The sequence below is a fragment of the Pantherophis guttatus genome, chromosome 10, assembly GCF_059756535.1.
Source record: "Pantherophis guttatus breed Tessera chromosome 10, ASM5975653v1, whole genome shotgun sequence".
Lineage (NCBI taxonomy): Eukaryota > Metazoa > Chordata > Lepidosauria > Squamata > Colubridae > Pantherophis > Pantherophis guttatus.
In genome coordinates, this window is record NC_142072.1 from 10,922,416 (window position 1) to 10,943,400 (window position 20,985).

At 42.1% G+C, this 20,985-nt stretch overlaps 2 protein-coding genes across 2 annotated transcripts; both read right to left on the reverse strand.

Annotated features, from left to right (window-relative positions):
• Positions 1-1,112: 1,112 nt before the first annotated feature.
• XKR8 (XK related 8) lies at positions 1,113-7,008 on the reverse strand. The gene is made up of 3 exons (XM_034423603.3): positions 6,084-7,008; positions 4,628-4,824; positions 1,113-3,473 (listed from the first exon to the last, which is right to left on the reverse strand). Exons 1-3 carry the CDS (start codon positions 6,404-6,406, stop codon positions 2,725-2,727), a joined length of 1,269 nt encoding a protein of 422 aa, XP_034279494.2. The 5' UTR covers positions 6,407-7,008; the 3' UTR covers positions 1,113-2,724.
• Positions 7,009-10,232: 3,224 nt separating this feature from the next.
• SMPDL3B (sphingomyelin phosphodiesterase acid like 3B) lies at positions 10,233-20,001 on the reverse strand. The gene is made up of 8 exons (XM_034423601.3): positions 19,607-20,001; positions 18,632-18,845; positions 18,027-18,124; positions 15,846-15,989; positions 15,499-15,671; positions 14,079-14,259; positions 12,581-12,714; positions 10,233-11,723 (listed from the first exon to the last, which is right to left on the reverse strand). Exons 1-8 carry the CDS (start codon positions 19,665-19,667, stop codon positions 11,328-11,330), a joined length of 1,401 nt encoding a protein of 466 aa, XP_034279492.2. The 5' UTR covers positions 19,668-20,001; the 3' UTR covers positions 10,233-11,327.
• Between the last annotated feature and the right edge of the window lie 984 nt (positions 20,002-20,985).

Genomic DNA, 20,985 nt, shown 5'->3' on the forward strand with positions numbered 1-20,985 from the left:
AAATTCTTGTTGATCTCCTGAAAATCATCAAGCTCTATGAGCTCCATGTGTCTTTTGCCCTACCTGACCCACAGGGCTTATTCAAGGTGTTCTCTGTAAGACAGAAGATAAATCTAAATCTCTTACTTTTCTTAAGTGGTGTCAGTGGGATCTTGGGCTTTGATACTTGGCTCTGTCCTTATTTTCCCCAGCAAAAGTTACCTCATCAGGCCGAGATTACTAAGAGATAGTTGCCATGTGTGAATTTAGTGAAATCAAGCGTACCCTGTGAAAAGGTATTCTGCCTGCTTTTATTTTCTTTTACTTCTTTGCCTCCAAATATGTTGTTTGCCATAAGTATAGGTATCAAAAGCTAGATGGGTGTGATTTTCTTTTTAGCTGAATACCACACAAGAATTGGATTCGGATTCTGAAACAAGGCTCTAGATAATGCTTCCTTGTTCCCAACAAACATGTCCAATTTGATCACATTTGTTTAAAAAATGATCTTAAGGCTTTGGTAACAGCAGCAATGAGTGACCTACGGCCTTTCAAATGTGTCTCACAGTACTTCCCGCCAAGGTACCACCAATTATGCAGGATCTGGGAATTCAATATTGATCCCCCATGCTTCTAAACTAAGCTTCACTCAGAATATATCTACTTAAATTATGAAATCTCATACGATTGAAGTACAGGAACAGGTAAAAATCTTGCTTTTCAGACTTTTTGGTGGCCTCATGCATTAGCCCGCAAAGAAATGACTGGATTTTGCACAAGATTAAATTCTATCAGGAACCTCAGTTACCTGTAGCCATTTGCTTTGGCTTTGCATTTTAACTGACATCTCGGTACTGAGAAGACACACTGAGCAGAGTTAAGGCAGTTATCTCAGGCACCTTATGGTTGGGGACATCCTAGTAAACCCTTTAGTTGACCCCTTTGGAGAGCTACTTGTGAAACAATTTGGCCTGTTAACATTGGAGCAAAATTTACCAGTTCTATAGCACAGATGAACAGGAACTGAAATACTAAATATTTCATAAATGGTAATAAATTAACAGTTGCACTGAATTCCCACTAAATTTGGCATTACTATATGTAAAAAAAGACCCAAAACTATAGCACAGATGAACAGGAACTGAAATACTTTATTCAGTCTAAATATTTCAGAAGTGGCAATAAATTAACTGTTGCACTGAATTTGGCATGACTATATGTAAAAAAAAATAATAAACTGGGCGACAGTTTAGTGAAAGGAGGGAGAGAGGTTAAGACTAGTGTATCCACTTTCTGAATTGAAAAGCAGGAGAGGACTTGAATTTTTTAAAATGCCAATGTATACTAAATCCTTTCCTAGAGCTTTGCTATTTCCTCCACTCCAACTTGCAATCTTCTGTATTGGAGGCTTAAATAAGTTGAATATGCACATCTCTGCCATACATATTTTTGCTGATTCCAGTCAATCTGAATCATTGTGAAAATCTAAAGTAACACTGACTTTTTAAAATTAGCCACATAAGGCATAGGTATAGAGCCAAGTCCAGAAAGAGGTGTTAGGCATGTTTTCTAAGCTTCCCTTCAAGATAACTTAGAAATTGGAATAAGGACTGTCTTCTCAAAACTCTTGAAATACAAACTCCTCTCAAAACTCTTGAACTATAAACTATTTGGGCACAGGTGGCCAAAATAGAGGGGAAGGGCTGAAGCTACTCTAGCTAATCCAGATGTTGCATTAAAGCAAAGTCTAATTAGTCTTCCAGGTATTTTGGAATTCTATTTCCATCAGTCCCCATATCAAACCATAGATAATTACAGTAAACTACCAGGTTTACGAACTTCATCTCAATGAGATCGGAAAAGTCTCAGCATCATGAACTATAGCACTACGCCAAATTCTAAACTATAGTGCATTTTCAAAGTCAGTTTATAGCAGAGGTCTTCAAACTTAGCAATATTAAGACTTGTGGATTTCAACTCCCAGAATTCTCCAGCCAGCTATGCTATGCTATGCTGGCTGGAGAATTCTGGGAATTGAAGTCCACAAGTCTTAATGCTGCCAAGTTTGAAGACCTCTGGTTTATAGTTTATGGTTTAAGGATTATGTGTTTTTCCAGATAAACTATACATCCATAGAAACCTTGATGTCATAGTTCAGATACTATGGCAAGAACTAGTTAAAAGTACAAGTGACAGTTTGGGACCTTTCTGATGGTCACATCAAAGAAAAGTGGAAGCATGTGATGTGACCAAAGGCCATTTCAACTAATTTTTTCTCATGTAACATCAGAATGCAGGCAGGTGGGCAGTCAAGTACAGTGAACTAAAGGCCTGAATTTAAAGGTATAAAGTTTGAAAAGTGCACCAGAAGTGAGAAGTATTGCAATCTACAATAAGGTGCAAGTCATAGAATCCAGAATTAGAGACATCAAAAACAACGATGTACCTATGAACATCTGAATTTGCTAGCTACATTTCCCAGCATTCTTCAACTTAGGCCCTATTTGGCCATATCTGCTGGTGTTGCTTCATATCTTTCACCCCCTGCGAAAGATTCTCTTCAAGAGGACAGATGTACAATCTCATCCTTAACTAATAACATTTCCTTCTGAGCTTATTTGGTTTAGTTTATATGGCTAATCCTGGAAGAAACATAGACATGGATTCAGCAGGCAAACTGGTACAAATGTTTTCTGAATCTATATTCTACTATAGTTTTGTCTTGGTTGCCCTAAACAACATGGCTCATAGATACATATCACCGACAGTCCCATTCTGTTGGTACCGAGTCTCCTCGGCCAAAGAGCCAGCAAAGAAGTTCTGAGAGAGTCTATACGTCCGATGGTTGATGACGGGGGTTTCTATAACCATTTGCCGGAACACAACCGCATCTCCATTCCCAGGCTCATTGCTGTCTACTTCATCGTAATCCGTAATGAGTGCAGTTTTCATAGCGGGATGAAAACACTTGTAGTAGACGCATTTCAAGAAAATGCCAAGGGCATAACAGACCAGGGCAGCTAGGAGTGCAGTGCACACTTGGGAATCCCAGCTCGAGGGAATTCTGTACCACCACCAAGAGACACTCAGGATGACGCTATCCAGAATTAGGAAAATGTGGTAAATAGCTGAGCGGTGGCGCGTTTTCCCCTCGGCCACATTGAACCAGCAGAAATAGAGGATAACGGCTACCGTAGCTCGATAAAACCACTCAAAGGTGGTATGTTCCATCAAGTCTGTCCCTTGCAAGGAGACCCAGAGAAGCATAGCCAACCAGATGACTAGGAAGTGGAGGAAAATGAAGCCTGAGAAGACTACTGCAAAGAGCGCCAACGAGAGAATGCGAGGACACATCAACAGGAAGTTCCACAGGAAGTAGAGGACCGAAGACAGGAAGGCCAACTTGTGTTTGTCCCGCAGGAAGCTGCGCAGAGTCTGGTGATAATCCAAGAGGGCCCAGGTGATACACAGAAAAGATGTGCAAATCCCAAGCACTGCAAAGAAAACAAGGGAGAAGGCAGTGGAAACAGAGATCAGGTTGAGGAAGAACCTCCCTCATTGCAAATGTCGAAAAGGTACACAAAATTATCTGCTACAATGTCCTATTTGTCAATGATTACTTCAGCTTCAACCGCAATAACACACGAGCACACAATAGATACAAACTTAAGGTAAACCGCTCCAAACTAGATTGCCAAAAATACGACTTCAACAACAGTGAATGCCTGGAATGCACTACCTGACTCTGTGATTTCATCCCCAAACCCCCATAACTTTAACCTTAGACTGTCAACTGTTGATCTCACCCCATTCCTAAGAGGTCTGTAAGGGGCGTGCATAAGTGTACCAATGTGCCTACCGTCCCTGTCCTACTGTCCCCATTTATTCGTATCCATTTCCTGTATTTATAATCATGTTTATACTTATGTTATCTTATACATGCTTGACAAAATAAATAAATAAATAAAATAAATAAATAAATAAAATCTATCCCTTGTAATTCAGGAATCGTTCAGTTATTTAAATTACTGTAATTTCTAGTGAATTTACTATTTCTTTGCACTGTTATGCAATCCTCCGTGACCAGGGGTGTCGTATCGTGACTTTTCCCCCTTCGCTAAACCAGGCGTGGGCGTGGCCAGTACATGACACACCCAGCCTGCGGGATGCAAGTTTGTAACCCTGCTCTACATTGACAGTAAATTGACATTGACAGTAAAATCAAGGAGGAACCTACATGTAGTCCTTGACTCAGGACTGATTTCTTGATGACAGTTTGAAGATTCAATCTTAAATTAATATTAAGATCTCCATTGAATTGTTACTTTGTGCGTAGATGGATAGATGGATTTTGATTTGATTTTGAACATCCTTTTCCAATTCACTGAACAAATTAACAAGGTTAATTTTTTCACATTGTTTTTCTATCTCTACAAACCCTGAATTCTCAAGAGGCTGAAGATCTGGCTATTAAAATGCTGACATCCACTGCTGGATTTTATTTATTTATTTACCAAATTTCTCCATCGCCCTTCTCACTTATATGACTGAGTGGCTGACAAATAAAATGGATACTGCAAATAGCAGGAATTTATGCCGGCAGCAGCTCACATTCCTCCAAAGCCGGCCCCTCCCAAATGGCACTCACCTTGAAATATCTCAGCTTGGTTAGTGTGTAGGATGATGTAGATCACCAGGATGAGCTGAGGTGCGCTTTCCAGAAAGGTCTCGAAGAGGCGCAAGAGACTGACATCGTGTGACAGGAAAATGGCAAAGGCCTGATGAGTCGCTGTTGCATCTTCCATCTTGCACGCCTGGAAACCTACCTTCAGGACACAGAGACACCTATGCAAGGCAACACAGAAGGCAAGATTTAAAATTATGAAACAATGCTGTGGGAACATTTCTCAAATGGCAGCCCTGGGAGACTTATTTACAGTTAGTCCTTGACTTAACAACCATTTGTTGAGTGACTGAAATTACAACGGCACTGAAAAAAAAGTGACTTATGACCAGTCCCCACATTTATGACCACCGCACTATCTCCATAGTCACGTGATCAAATTTCAGGCCCAAAAACATCCAGCAACCAGTACTTTCTCTATGACGTTGGAGGAGTATACGACAAAACTTTTTATTGTAAGATCCTAAACTATCCCTAAAAGCAGTACCTCCTAACAGTTTTGGTTGCTACGGTGTAAAAAAGATGCTGAGACTCTAGAAAGCGTGCAGAAAAGAGTAACAAAGATGATTAGGGGACTGGAGGCTAAAACATATGAAGAATGGTTGCAGGAACTGGGTATGTCTAGTTTAATGAAAGAAGGACTAGGGGAGACATGATAACAGTCTTCCAATATCTCAGGGGCTGCCACAAAGAAGAGAGAGTCAAGCTATTCTCCAAAGCACCTGAGGGCAGGACAAGAAGCAATGGGTGGAAATTAATCAAGGAGAGAAGCAACCTAGAACTAAGGAGAAATTTCCTAACAGAACAATTAATTAGTGGAACAACTTGCCTCCAGAAGCTGTAAATGCTGCAACACTGGACGTTTTTAAGAAGAGATTAAATAACCATTTGTCTGAAGTGGTGTAGGGTTGGACTAGAAGACCTCCAAGATCCCTTTCAACTCTGTCATTCTAAATTCTAACAGACTTCACTTTTCTTCTCATTCCAGGAAATATGCAAGATAAGTGTAATTAACAGGATCATTAAAATCACACATAATGCAGCCTCAAGGGCTTCTAAGCATTATTGTTCGTGCAGCCAACTGTAACTTAACCCACTGGGTTAATTCGCGTTTTGCTTTTACTTTGGCCAAGTTCTTGGCACCCCCCCCCCTGCTATCCTTGCGACTTATGACTCATGACTTATGACTTATGACTCATCCTTTTTAAAACACAGCCAACCAAGTTAGTTGGAAGCGCCTGGTGCTGTGATGCGGACTCTGGCATGTGGATAAAAAGGCACCGGAGTTCAGTCAGGTTGGCAGGGTTGGCAAAGAGTGTTTGTTTAGATAGGTTGTGTCAAGTATTCAAGGGAAAGAGCGTGTGCTGGGTGCAATTGCCCCAGTCAATGAACGGAAGCATCCCCTCCTTGCTCTTCTTACCTGTACAGGTAGCCGAGCTGTAGGACATGGAGCAGCTTCGAGGTCCGGGCGGATGGCTGGGAGAGGCCTACTTTACCGGAGTCACTTCGGAACCAAGCCCAGCTAAAGAACTGGGTCGTCAAGGAGGAGAGGAGCAGCAGCCCCAACACCAGCCCGCCCCACTGCAAGTGGCCGGCTCGGAGGTAGCTGGCAGCCACCCAGACATCGGCCCCCAAGTCCAGCAGGAAGGCCAGGGTGCCCACCAGGGCAAAGGCCAGGTCCAGAAAGCGAAACGGAGGCGGCTGGGGAAGGCTGCAGCCAGGACCGCAGCCGGTCCTAGCCATGGTCCCCGTTGGACAGCAGGGAAAAGGGCCTCGGGAGGAGGTTCCTCAGGCCTTGGGCCGCCCGCTTTGGTTCCTCCGGAGCAGTTGCAGAACTTCGCCTCGCCTACCGCGGGTTGCCGGGAGGAGCAAAGCTCCGCTGTCCGCTAAAGAAGCGCAAAGTAGGAAACTTCGCCGGGATTCCCCCCCCCCACCTTCCTCTCAGACCCCACCTCTCAGGCTCCCCTCAGGCCTTGCAAACGCCCCTTCCCCGCCCCGGGACGGACTATTCCCGTCCCTTTTTGCGGGGAGCCGGTCCGTGCGCCTCCTTCTCCGACCTGGAGGGAGCGAGGAAAGCGGGGTTTCTCCTCGCCTCCTCGACGGCTCGGAGCGGGACGCACGGGCCGCTTGCATGGCTTCCCCCCTTCCCCCCACTCGCTTCTCCCGCCGCCGGGCCTGCTTTCCCCGGAGGAGAGGCGGGACCCAGTGGGGGAGAAAGCGCAGCCCGTGACCCGCCCGGCACGGAAGCGGGCCTCGTTTCTCGGCTTAGAAGGAACAGGCCAAGAGGATAGCCCGCCTTCCTCTTAGGAACTAGGGGAGACATGAGAGCAGTCTTCCAGTATCTCAGGGGCTGCCCCAAAGAAGAGGGAGTCAAGCTATTCTCTAAAACACCTGAGGGCAGGGCAAGAAGCAATGGGTGGAAACTAATCAAGGAGAGAAACAACCTAGAACTAAGGAGAAATTTCCTGACAGTTAGAACAATTAATCAGTGGAACAACTTGCCTCCAGAAGTTGTGAATGCTCCAACATTGGAAGTTTTTAAGAAGATGTTGGATAACCACTTGTCTAAAATGGTGTAGGGTTTCCTGCCTAAGCAGGGGGTTGGACTAGAAGACCTCCGAGGTCCCTTCCAACTTTTTTATTCTATTCTATTTCTATTCCTCCTCCTCCTCCTCCGTCTGTTTACCCCAAGACGGGTTGCCAGGACCGTCCTGAAAAGGGAGTGTCGAGCCTGGGTCGACGCACCTTTCACACCCCGGGGTTGCCTTGGCACCATATGCCCAGCTTGGCAGAGGATTTTTTTTTTCTTTTGGTTTTCCATTGAGGCAAATGACTTTTTTTCTTCTTCTTGCATTGAGGCAAGTATTTTTTTTTTTTTTTGCATATGTGGCTGTGGTGCAAAAGATAGCCGGAATAATATATTTGATTTAGGCTTCGGCCTTGTGATTCAGCTTTGTGATATCATCAGGCGGCTTTTTGCAAGGAGTGGCAGAAAATACCCAAAATCCAGGCTTTCCTCTTGGGTCTGTACAAAGAAGGCTGTGCCAAGTGTTAATGTAGGATGTCTGTGGAGATTCTCAAGTCATCCAGGTCATGGTTGTCCCAAAGGTGCTTTTTCAGAGCTGAAGAAGCTTCTTGGGTGAGAAGCGAAAGGTCTTCAAAAACAAACCAGAAAGTCCAGTTGCCTCTTGAAAAAAAGCTACATGTTAATGTAGGAGTTCCTACCCATTAATTTCCCCCTCCCTCCAGTTTATTCAATTAAGCATAGTTAAATTACAGAGATGATTGGCTGTGTGCACACACACACACACACACACATGTAGTCCTCGACTTGCAACAGTTCATTCAGTGACCATTCGAAGTTACAACGGCACTAAAAAAAGTGACGTGACCATTTTTCACACTTATGATTGTTGCAGCATCACGTGATTTACATTCAGAAGATGCTTGATAATTGATTCACATTTATGACGATGGCAGTGTCCCTGGGTAATGTGATCCCCTTTTGCAATCTTCTGGCAAGCAAAGTCAATGGGGAAACTAGATTAACCTTAACCACCATGTTACTAATTTAAGTGTTTCACTTAACAAATGTGGCGAGAAAAGTCATAAAATGGGGAAAAAGGTCAACAAATTTCTCGACATAAATTTTGAGCTCAATTGTGATTCGTAAGTTGAGGACTACGTGTATATAGAGAGAGATACAGATAGATAGAGATAGGTTTGTGGAATAGGAAGCCATAAGCCACAGCTAACAAACCACAATTTTAGCTCAATTACAATGCTTGTTAAGTCAAGGACTACCTGTAGGTATTTATGAAAAGTTTGAATTCCCAGCAGGAATAACTGGATTAGGTCAATTGCAGACCTTCTTGCTAAATGCTTTCTCGTGCATACTGATGTATTTATTCCCTTTTTCATAGATTGAGTAATACTTTAAAATGCCTAATTTAGAACTGTTGCAAGACCACGGGCTCTCATGACACTTACTTTCATTGTTTTCAATTGCTTATTCTGAGTTCTTTTGACTCATGCAGTTTGACGCATACTGGAATTTTAAAAGTTAATTCCCTCAACTCTTTTGTTTCCTTTTTATAAGCCCTCAAAACACATTCAAGGCTAAAATCCTTTGAAGACATAGTTGGAGTTAATAAGATGTCAGGAAAATATGCCTGGAACTGCACTGTTTCTATGGAGAACAGATCATGTTTTATGTTATATTTATGCAAAAATACTGAAAATCCCAAAGGTTCCAAAACCTCAAAGCACCATTGTAGTTCCCACATAAATTACCAATAGTCAAAATTGGTACTCAAAAATATTTGAAGATCGATTATTTATTTATTTTGGAGCATTGGTATGTCCCCTCATCTCAGTTTTTATATTACATCTTTTTCTTTAATTTGACAGTCAAGCGGACTGGAACCTAAGTCAAACCAACTTTTTCTGCCCTATATGTAAATATTATTTTCAGGTTCCAGGAAATCTTAGGTTTGTTTTGTCTCGTCTCTATGAAAACTTGAAAAAACATTAAACAATTGCTGTGAAAAGGCTGATCCTGAATCCTCCTTTTAAGTTCCTCTATTTCATGTAGAATATTAACACCTTTATTGTTTACCCTAAGCCATTTAAGTTCTATTAAGTCAATAAACCTCATATTTCTGTGTCTGTGTTAAATTGCTGAAGTTAAAAGATTGTCTGCTCCAGCCACTGTAAAGAAAAACAAGAGACCCCGAATTGAATTCCAAATTGAACCATGGGCCTAAGCAGGGGGATTGGACTAGAAGACCTCCAAGGTCCCTTCCAACTCTGTTACTCTATTCTATTCTATTCTATTCTATTCTATTCTATTCTATTCTATTCTATTCTATTCTATTCTATTCTATTCTATTCTATTCTATTCTCTGTACAAGGCCTGCCTTTCTATTGAGGTAAAATTCTGTGTCATAAAACACTGCAAATCTTCCCTTATTGCTTTTATGGCATTGTAGACATGGGATAAAATAGGAAATGAAACAAAAAACTGAGCATTGAAAATCATGAGTCATGTCCTGGGACTCACACAGTGCACTTTGTGCATGCATGCAGACTTTGTACATGCATGCAGACTTCGCGCACCTAACGCACTTGCGCACAGCATTCAAAATACAGCAATTTGAAGCTCAGCTGCTTACCTTCTAAGGCAGCCCTGGTATGTAGAACAGCGGAGCCATGGAAATCAGCTGTGTCGCGTGAATCAGCTGAGCCAGAAAGAAGGAAATATAGGACAGGATAGAGCAGGGGTGGGGGGGCGAGCCAGCTGATTGTTGGAACTACCGGTTCGCCCGAATTGGTTCGAATCGGGCAGCAGTCCACTACTGGTCACAGGTGGCTTACAGTTCTAAAAATATAACAGTCTACAACCTAAAACCAACCATATTGCAGAGCTACTGTCTATCTAAGTGGGCTTCTCAACAAAAGCTCTCTAGAAGAGCAGGTTTACTCCCTTCCTAAAAGTTAACAAAGTTTCGTATAAGGAAAATTTCCCCTTAATCTCAATTTAGGGCAGTAAAAACCCAAACAATTAAACAATCTTTTGAAAATTTATTGAATCTGTGATTCCAAGGTGCCCTCAGCAGAAGATAAAGATTTCCAATCAAACTATTGTGTTGATTTACACACATTCATTTTCTACACATGTGCAACTGAAGACATTGGCATAAATGATAACTCCACTGAGTTTTCAGTTGAACCTGTTTCACTGAATCCAGTTCTTTATAGTGTTTGGGTATCAAATCAAGAATTCCAAAATGTCATTTACTCAGCCTGGAGTGGAGATGTAAAATTGGTATCAGCCAGGGGTGGGTTCCCGGTGGTTCGGCAGGATTCGGGGCGATCTAGCCAAGGATCGCCGGAATTCAGCGAACCCCCAAATGCAACCCTTGGCTGGCAACGCCCATCCCTCCCCTCCCCTCCCCTCCCAGGAGTCTCCATGCGGCCCGTTCATCATTCCAGGTAAATGCAGGGACCATGCAGAGGGTTTGGGAGGGCAAAAAACGGGCCTACCGGAGATTCCGAAACAGGCCTGTTTCCGGCCTCTGGAGGAAGCTGTTTTCACCCTCTCAGAAGCTCGAGGAAAGCCTCTGGAGCCTGGGGAGAGTGAAAAATGCCCCCCGCCTGCTGTGGTGCAGGTGGCTGACTAGGCCATGCCCACCATGGCCATGCCCACCCAGAAACGGGGCAGCGAACCTGTTGGTAAAGGATCTGAAGCCCTGGTATCAGCAACGTATTGATACCAGCAATTTCATGTGGATGTTAAAGAAGAGGAGTCCACGCTCTGGGACATTCCATTAGAACCTCTCCTCTTTCACTAACATCAGTTTGAAATACCCTTTTATGCCACTGCAGCATAACGTCCCAATCCCTAACTCTTGAAGTCATAGCAACGATTATCTTAGATTAGAAGCTTTGCCACCTAAGTGTGTGTTTGTTTTTTTCCAAGGGAAACCTTGCACCATCCTAATGCAAGAAAAATAATAATTTTGATCTGATGATGATGAAGTTCAGTTGAGTTTGCAGTTCAAAAATTCATCAGAAATGATGGTCCAAATTATCAGGATGCCGTCCCCTGTGACTGTCACTACCTTCTGTGTTTCTTCTTTGCTCCTGTGGAATCCGCATGGTGCTATTTGTGGCCCAGCTTGCTCAAGATGTCGAAGAGGCCTAAAGTAAGGAGACCCATTGTAGGGCAAAGTAAGAAAATGTCCAGAATTGGGGTTGCAGCTGCAGCACTTCTGGCTATAACACACTGATTGTATTTTTCAAAGTCAACTTCTCTGATGGCACAGATGTGATCTGTTTGGCAGCTATCATTGCAGACCGAGTTGTCGTACTGCACGGAATTATACCGGTAGTACTTCTGGAGCTGGCCTTCATCACTCATAAGCTTCTCCAAGAGCAGATGCATGGAGCGAACAGAACCATCCGGGATCCCGTATGCCTCTGTCAGGCTGTATTCTTTCTTCCACTCAGGAGTACCCATGTTAGCATGGGTGAGGTTTAAATAGTAAGTTACTATATCCTAAAAAAAAAAAAAAAAAAAGGAACAGAAAACATTTGGAAGAAATACTAAGAAATCTGTTAAAACTGATCAAGGTGAGCTACCAGATTCAGGCTGCAGAAATTCACACAACTATGCAATAGCAGCAAAAACATACAGAGAACTCAACTCTTTGGTCCCATCTACTGGACATTTACATTTTTTGCAGCCTGATGTAGTAAACTTAATAATGATGGAAGATAGTGTGTAGGAGAACAGGCAGAACTGCGGGTAGAGTTAAATACATCATCATCTTAGAGTCATTGCATTCCCACAAGTACTCTAAGTCCACCCCTCCTGAATTCTTATCCGGGGCCAATTCATACTGAACCAGATTCTTGTGAATAAGCTTGAATATGTAACCCAATGGTGGTCCTGATTCTTTGCGCCTGCCAGATAGCCATTATATTTCCTTTGCCCTCTGTCAAGGCAGTCAAAAAGGAGATCCAATTCACTTTCCACCTTTCTTCATTTCACTTTCCTGGGCTGTAGCAACCAGGACAACTAACACAACTAGGTTCTCCATGGCAGGATGCTCAGTCAGTCAAATAAACTAACATTGCATTTCAGAATTTTTTGAATCAGGCCGTAATCCTTCTGATGGTCAGCAGGATCCTCATGACTATTGCTCGGCTCTCTACAGCATCTCCCCTGTTCCTTCCCAAGGCTGTCAATATGAATAGGATTCAAGCAAGTCACAGGAATCCAACTCAATTGGGACCATATAGAAACCTCTAGTGGGCAAAATAACTTGCCCTCAGTGGCTACATGGATCACCTCCGGAGCCGGCACCCTGATTTCTTGGAGACAAACATCAATAAATGGAATTCTCTTTCTACCTTCACGAGCAGAGTGCTACGGTCGTATTTAAAAACACGGATGCCAGGGTTGTTGGCTCCATTCTGCACACCTGGCAAGCTTGTCTTCCAAGGTGTAATTGCTGGAGCTAAAAATATGACACTGATCGGGGAATCTGAAAGAGAAGACAAACTACGTCGGGAATTTTATCACACACACACATAGACACACATTTTATTTTGAGGACTGATTGATGTTGTCAGTGTTCTGACTTAGGCTTCCTGATACAGTAAAAGCACACAATGAGTCCCAAAAACCTTCTTATTATGGCTGTGAATTCTGCTCATTCAGAGCCTGTTCATTCTCAATCTGTTCATTCACAGATGAGTCCCAAATAGTTGTAAAGAGTCCAACAGACGTCTGCCACAGTTCTTCTGATAAGGGTGATAAACACCCACCTTTATCTCCCTTGACACGCTGTCAAGACCTAATTGCCAATTAACTGTGCAAGGCCACACAGAAACACAGAGTCAAAATAGAGCTGCAGTTGTTGCATGAACAACAGTTGCTTCCTGCAAAGGCCCACGTGCCTTTGCTTCTCCTTTATGTCTTATGGGAGGGGCCAATCATCTCCAAGCCCTACTCCTGAGTCGACCCTTTTGTTTTAACTGTTCTTGCCTTCTGGCAGCTCTGCGCATGCGTGCACTGGGAACAGGCTCCCCCTGTTCCTCTGCCTCGCTGATGTCCAGCTCTGGAGGCTCTGGAGTCCACACGTAACTCCCAGACGGCCCTGGCCCCAACTCTGCTTCTAACGCAGAGCCCTCGTCCAATCCTTTCCCAGACTTCAGGATTGGCCCATGTTCCTCCCCAACCTCCTCACTGTCTGACTCTGCTGCCAGATCCGCAGGCCACCGGCAGACCACAACAGTCAGTTCCTTGCCAGACAGGATATAAATCCATGATGGAGCAAGGAGTGATATGCAGACTGGAATAGTGGCATTCAAGTCCCAACGATGTGTCAATTGGCAGATGAGACAAGGAACTGCCTTTGGCAATGCAAAACTTGCCATCACTTTTGGGGCACCCCCTCTATCTTAAATTAAATGGGTAGGGATTGGAAAATATGCTCCATTCAATTATGGCTCTCCTTTTGTGGAATATACTAATTGCTGGTGGATTCTGACACAGATCTTATCCCTGGGCAAATATTATTTTATTATAGGCTTTTTTGGCAGCTAATGTAAGGTAACTGGAAATTTTGTTGAATAACAGAATAACAGAGTCAGAAGGACCTTGGAAGTCTTCTAGTTCAACCCCGGCAGGAGATTCTATGCCATTTCATATTGTCCAGTCTCTTTTTAAAGAGACTGCTAAATTATATGACATTTTTTCAGTTGTCAGACACATGACATCTTTAGATAGTTGCCAAGCTCCCAGTAAAGTCCAGTCCCGTTATTTGCCTTCCTATTAAGTACTTTTGCCCCATAACCCTGTTGCTCTACAGACTGGAAGACATCAAGAGAATTCCAGAGGACGTACCTTTGTTATCATAGAACATTCTAAAACTATCCGTATGGTGATGCCCAAAAAATTGCGCAGCAATTACAGCATGATGTTTCTGAATGATTTCTGTATATCTTTGATTGAAGTGTTTTCGGAACCAGGGTTTGCCTCGTTTCTTTTCAAAGATGCCAGGAGGAACATGCCCAATAATAAAGACCTGGGATAGATCAGAGAAGGGATAGTCAGGGGAAAAAGTGACATACTAAAGACTGTGGGATACGGTTTCCTAGCCATCCCCAACCTGATGCGCTCTCATGATCATCAGCTAGCCTGATCAATGCTTTGATCAGTGGTGGGACCAGAACTGGCTCCAAATTTCTGCTTTTCCCAATCTCCTCTCTCAAGATATGTTCTCTCAGCCTATATAGACCTGAAACTCCTGTTATAGAAATTTTAAAAAATAATCTACAGCTTGTTGGCTTCGATCTGAATAGGTTTGGTACAAACCCTTCTAAACTGCACAAGGAAGTTGGACTTAATGGTTTCCAAGGCTCTTTGTAGATCTTACAATCTAGGATTCATACTCTCTTTGGCTAGATTCATTCATACCATGCTAAATCGTAAAACGGTTTAGTTTTATTTATTAAATATATATATTATAAAATGCTTATCCCATTTTTTATTATTAGAAATCAAACCGTGCTTATGCCTTGGCATGTAATGTAACCCTAACTAATTATGGTTTAAACCATGGATTGTGACTTAATTATGTATGTATCCTTTAATTCCTTCTTGAAATCATGACATTACGGAATTGTGTTGACATTCCAGAGATATATCTTTGACAATCGCTTCATAGTGATGAATGCATTTTTGCAGTTGAGTTGAGACATTACCCTGATTATAGTTCTGTTCCAAAAAGGCTTAGAAACAGTGGTGGGATTCAGCCGGTTCGCACCAGTTCAACAGAACCGGTAGCTAATTTTTTGTGGAGTTTGGCGAATTGACTGAATAGCGTGCCACACCACACCTGGCCCTGCCTCGCCCCACCCCTCCCAGCCAGTCCTCGCCTTGCCTCCTGGCTGTTCACCTCGCCTTCTGGCCACTTGCTTACCTGGCATCCCAGCTGCTCGCTCCCTGACCTCCCGGCTGCTCGCTCACCTGCAGTCCAGGCGGGCGAGTGGCCAGGAGTCCAGGCAAGCAGCCAGTGAGTGCCCAGTGAGGAAGGTCCAGGCGAGGTGAGGCTGGGTGGGACAAGGAATGGCTGGGAGGGGAGGGGTGAGGCGAGGCGAGGCAAGGCGCCCCTCAACATGAGTGATGTCGAGTCGATCATGCCCACCCAGCCACGCCTACCCAGCTGGTCATTAGGGCAGAGAACTGGTTGTTAAATTATTTGAATCCTACCACTGCTTAGAAGTATTATTTAAAACAAGAAAATAAGGCAGCTGAAAGAAACCTTTTCTCCCGTTTCCGATGCCTTGGTCAACAGAGTTTGCAGCCACTGGAATTGGCCTCCTGGATCCTCCAGACTCATGGACCGATTATTCTTTTCATAGTAGAGATTGGTGTTGAGGACAATTATTCGCCTCCTTGCTCCAACACCAGGCAGCAATTGACTGTAGAAAGCACCTGCAAAACAGTCAATAGGTCAGTTTGGACCAGAGAGCGTCTGGTAGGAAGCAGTTAATTTGATTAACTGGATCGTTGGGCTACTAACTCCAGTTCGTTTCCATACAGCCCCTTATTTAGAATCAGAGGAAACATTTTTTTGGGGGGGGGCAAGTGCAATCTGCCATCACATACCTCTTTTGAATGTCTGTATGGAGGCCTCATCAAGCCAAGCGCGCCATAGGTCTACTGTTACATTGTAGATCTTGTTCTCCTCAGCTGGAAACTGATTTTTGGGGTGGAAGTCATGGTTGCCCATTGCTGGATAGACCTGAGTATCTGAAGGAAGCAAGAAAGAATATAGCTTGGTAGAGAATGGTATAAGAAAGAAAGCTGTCCCACAGTAGGGAGAAGCAAATCACACATCTTTTGTCTTAGCCATCCTAGATTGATCTGATGCTAAGCGTAAAACTTTACATACAAATCTGAATGGTGGAGTTCACAACGAGATCACATTATGGTTTCCTACGATGCGTGGACTCAAAATTACTTTTTCCATCAAAATCTGAAGACGGGTACCAGAGGTGGTATACCTCGGCACAGAGTAATTACAACCAGTGTAACTTTTATCTAACAGGGATGCGGTGGCTCAGTGGCTAAGATGCTGAGCTTGTCGATTGAAAGGTCGGCAGTTCAGCGGTTCGAATCCCTGGTGCCGTGTAATGGGGTGAGCTCCAGTTACTTGTCCCAGCTTCTGCCAACCTAACATTTCGAAAGCATGTAAAAAATGCAAGTAGAAAAATAGAGACCATCTTTGGCGGGAAGGTAACAGCATTCCATGCGCCTTTGGTGTTTAGTCTTGCCGGCCACATGACCATGGAGATGTCTTTGGACAGTGCTGGCTTTTCGGCTTTGAAACGGAGATGAGCAGCGCCCCCTAGAGTCAGGAATGACTAGCACGTATGTGCAAGGGGAACCTTTACCTTTACCTTAACTTTTATCTGAGCCTATATCAATTTACAAAATGTGGACCTAGACAAAAGAATCACCAAACAAGGAGATCAAGTCATGGATTGAAACTGGCCATCAGATGGTAAATTTAAATTTAATTTCATCAGATGGTAAATTTATGAAGTTATGGAGCTGAGCATATGGAAAGCCAAAGCAAAAAGGATTCTGAAACATAGTGAACACGTACATATTCTATATCTCAAATGAATCTCAACTTTGGCCACTTTAAGATGTGTGGACTTCAACTCCCAGAATTCTTTAACCAGCATGCTGGCTGGAGAATTCTGGGAGTTGAAGCCAACACATCTTAAAAGTGGCTAAGGTTGAAAAACATTGCTATATCTGGAACATCAAGCAACCATATGAACCCTTAGCTAGGATTTCATATGCTGTCTGCACCAAGTCATACTATGGAGAATGGGCTACATTTCCCCCCCCTAAGGAAATATACCGGCATATGTACATTCTTTCCATTATCCTGAAATAGGAACATATTTCTTGGAGAAACCTGAGAGCAGAATATATACAATTTTGTCTGCTTAGGCAACATATTCTCAGTAACCTTCAAAGACGAACGTTCTGTTATTGTCTTCCACAATCTGACACCTCTGTGATGGCTGGGAATGTTGAAATTTGCAGTCTCAAAACATTTGGAATAAAGCAGAATGGGAAAGTTATTCCGCTCCCACTGCTTAGTACTAATTTAGACTACGAGTTTTTTCTTTCCAAAAGTACACTTTACACCTAACTTTTGGAACCCCATATAATCTTATTTTCAGGACAATGAAGACCATATGAAAGTAAAATACGTATGATTTAATTTAATTAACCAGGAATATGAAATTGGCTAGTAAGCAATCAGTATGTTTCTGTTGCACATAATATATTTAAGCCAAATAGGATAAAAATCATCATCTTCATCATTGAAATATTTTTTCAATCAATTTTTCTATTAAAGTGATATCCAATATATTTGCAACCATGTAGAAATATTCAAATCCTTCCCTGTTTTCCAAGATCTTGCTGCTCTGTGACTGGCTGCTGCCAGCAAAACAAAAATTAATATTTTTAATGCTCTAAACATCATCTCATTTTAATAATAATAATAACCTAGTCTAAACATCTGGCTGACTGTAGCAACTAACCATAATAATGGTGATTTAATAAAAAAATTGCACCAGAACAATTGAACAACTTCACAAAACCATCACATGTGTACCCTTTTCTCTGTGTTTTCTCTAATACATAGGTGTTAACAATAAATGTATCATGTTAACTTTTATACAAAATGTAAAAGGCCGCATCTGGTTATGGCCTTTTACAGGCCTTAGTTTGCTATTGCCCACTTATTCTAGCATTTTGTACCTGGAAAGACATCTCTGATCAGCTTAGTTAGCTTTTCTATTATTTCCAACACGATTTTATCTCCCAGCTTTTCATCTGGCACATGAGGAGTATCATCTCTAGAAAACAGCAAAAAACACATTCCAGTGAAGCCTACAGATACTAGGCATAAACCTAGATAAGCTACATATAAGAAAGAATACAATAAGTGTACAAACCAGGTCTCAACTCTGATAGAAATTAGCCTAACAGGTGATTAGGTTAAGAAGCAGGGAGATAAAAGGGATTGAAATCTACAAAGACAGATATGTAGATATTCCCGTCCATTATCTCTGTTTTATTCCCAACCTCATTAAAGCTTTTTATTTCCATCACAGGTAACCTGCAATTATGAGTAAGTAGCATACAGATTTAATAAATAAATAAGCAAACGAAGAAACAAGCTATCTCTCTTGAACTAACATATTCACATATTTGCATAGGAATCCTGAATCCTGAATCCTGAAGTTGAGTAAGAGAATGAATGAACAGTTATTCTTGAATGGTTAGTCAGCTAAGCAGTTAAATAAAAGTTTGTTCTGTTGTTTACTACAAGGCATAGGACTCATGCTTTTTTTTTTTTTTACCCAGTCCAAAGAATGAAGTCTGGATCAGGAAGAATCTTCTTCATGGCATAAATAGAAGAATTGATAAGAATCCAGGGTGCGTCACACAAGTAATCACCCCAGGTTCCTGGACTGATCACTGGCTGCGTGCCAGCTGATGGACACACCTTCAAGGGATCTGTGGACTTTTGGTACTCTGGGTCAAGATGAAGGTCTGAGATATGCCAGAAGAAACCTGCATCAGCAGACAGAAAATTCACAATAAAATTGCTCAATATTTGTATTCACCAGAACCAAGGTTCCTTATTTCAGACAGCAAAATGTCTAGGATTGTTCCTGTGCAATTACAAGTTTTTCCCACATTTGCCAAGCCCACCCTGCAAAACTATTCCTTTTTTTTTTGTCTTAAACCAAAGGCAAGCAACTTTTTTTTCTTGGATTTTGAGTGGTATGCCTGAGCCGCCCTCCCAAAATTAAGTAGCACCATAGTCAAGAAATGGGTGGGGCAACGACAACCCTAAACTTGGCTTGATTTATGTGTGGTTCAAATGAGTCCAATGGACTGAGTTAATTATAAACACAGATCAGCTCCTTAAAAGGAAGACACATGTCCAAAGGGAGTCTCTGCATACCAAATATAAAGCATAAAATGAGTAGAAAATATTAATGTTTGGAAATAAATCTTTAAAAGGTTCAGTTTTGCCAACTAAATGGCAGTTGCCAACAGCACATAACTTAGATGGTTTCTCTGCATCTGATCTGCTAGAAGAAAGGATATAGCTAAAAGCAAATCGATTAAACAGTGAATATGATTACTTCTGTGTAATGTTCCTCTTCTGTCATATTAAAACAACAATTTAGTGGCAACTCTTGAAGAAGCTCCTAGGGTGGTGCCCATATCCTGTGCTAGAGACTTAAGGGTTGCCTCATGAAACTTATCATTAAATGCCATTCTTTTAAACAGACAACCTCCCAAATAAAAAAACTGGAAAATACCTGAAGCTCCAATTACATTCCTGCAATGCATCAGTAGCAATAGAATCTTCCAAAAGTCCATTTTGGTTTTGTGGCTAACAAGCACCGGAGATCTGCTTTGTCTTCTGTAGGTGCAGCTGTGGCAATCCGTCAGCCGTTTTATTCTCCACCCCTATAACTTTGACTCATGCCTTACTGGAGGAACTGACTTGGCATCAGAACTTGGCATCTCTTCCAGTTTAGCAGAATCCCTGTAAAATATTTCAACAGTGTGTTTAACTGAAGGAAATATGTAGCTGAGATTGTTGGGAGGAGGATCAACCTTTATATTACATCTGCGTGCCTTCAATCTGTTACCAAGGACTTTTGCAAACTCTTTGTTGACGTAGCAGGATGGAACAAGTTTATTTTCTGGCAGAGAAGTTTTGGTGGGTGGGGAGGGATAGGTAAATGTTCAGGTTCTCTGCCAAAAACTGCATCAAACAGTCCAGAGTGATCTAACTTGTTTGGAAGAAAAACTCTTGTGGTTGCTGAATGAAAACAAGATTTCTAGAGTGTTACAATTGTTATTCCACCCCAAGCCATTTTAAAATAAAAGTGCTACAAATACAAATAACAAATATTGACTTTGCTTACTATTTATTTATTTCTCACATTTACTATATTTCTAAAGAACACAAAGCATACACACCTTGAACATACCTAATACTCCTTCCTCCTCCTATTTTCCCTACAAGAGTTATATAGATTTGGGACAGAAGCTATATACAGGTTGCTGCTTGAATTAATTCCATGAAATTTTATTTATTTATATAGTCCTTTCAAAATTGATTTGGGCAAGGAACAGATCAATTCAGGAGTTCACAACATGGCCCGCAGTCTATCACATCTGGAGGAAACCAGGTTGGGAGGCAATTTCTAAATCTTGTTTAGCAGTTTACTCATTTATCAAAAATCATCCCTAAAGTGCCATTTGCAACTGACTTTCTGAAATGTAAAATTTGGTTGCATCTTGTTCAGGCTTTTCCTGGGTGCTGGCTTGCAGCTGTTCACTTATCCTGGCACATCTGTATCTTTATTTCAACAAAGAGATCAGTGCAGGAATGTTTCAGAGGCTTTGCTCGCAGGGAAAGATGCAGTTCTAATCCTCGCATCTGAAAGAATACCCATGGGGTATATTAAAAAAAAGCAGGTGCTAAAAATAGGTGTTTTGTGCTGAAACCTTTTCAAACCTTTGCAACACTGAGATAAAAAGGAACAGTCTAGAAAGTTGGGAAGGACCAGGAGAAATTTCTACAAATTGGTGTAGGTGGATGGCAGCTCCTTTCTTTATAGACAACTAGCTGGATGCCCATGCTTCGCTCCGAAACTATATGATTCAGGCGTGATAAATTGACACA

Excerpts from the sequence above, each read along its gene's own strand:
- XKR8 (XM_034423603.3), bottom strand. The coding sequence starts at position 6,406 with ATGGCTAGGACCGGCTGCGGTCCTGGCTGCAGCCTTCCCCAGCCGCCT. Across the intron at positions 4,825-6,083 it reads CAGCTCGGCTACCTGTACAG|GTGTCTCTGTGTCCTGAAGG; the intron begins GTAAGAAGAGCA and ends TGCCTTGCATAG. Across the intron at positions 3,474-4,627 it reads CCAAGCTGAGATATTTCAAG|TGCTTGGGATTTGCACATCT; the intron begins GTGAGTGCCATT and ends TTTTCTTTGCAG.
- SMPDL3B (XM_034423601.3), bottom strand. The coding sequence starts at position 19,667 with ATGGACTTTTGGAAGATTCTATTGCTACTGATGCATTGCAGGAATGTA. Across the intron at positions 18,125-18,631 it reads GACTTCATTCTTTGGACTGG|AGATGATACTCCTCATGTGC; the intron begins GTAAAAAAAAAA and ends GCTGTTTTCTAG. Across the intron at positions 11,724-12,580 it reads GTAGCACTCTGCTCGTGAAG|GATATAGTAACTTACTATTT; the intron begins GTAGAAAGAGAA and ends TTTTTTTTTTAG.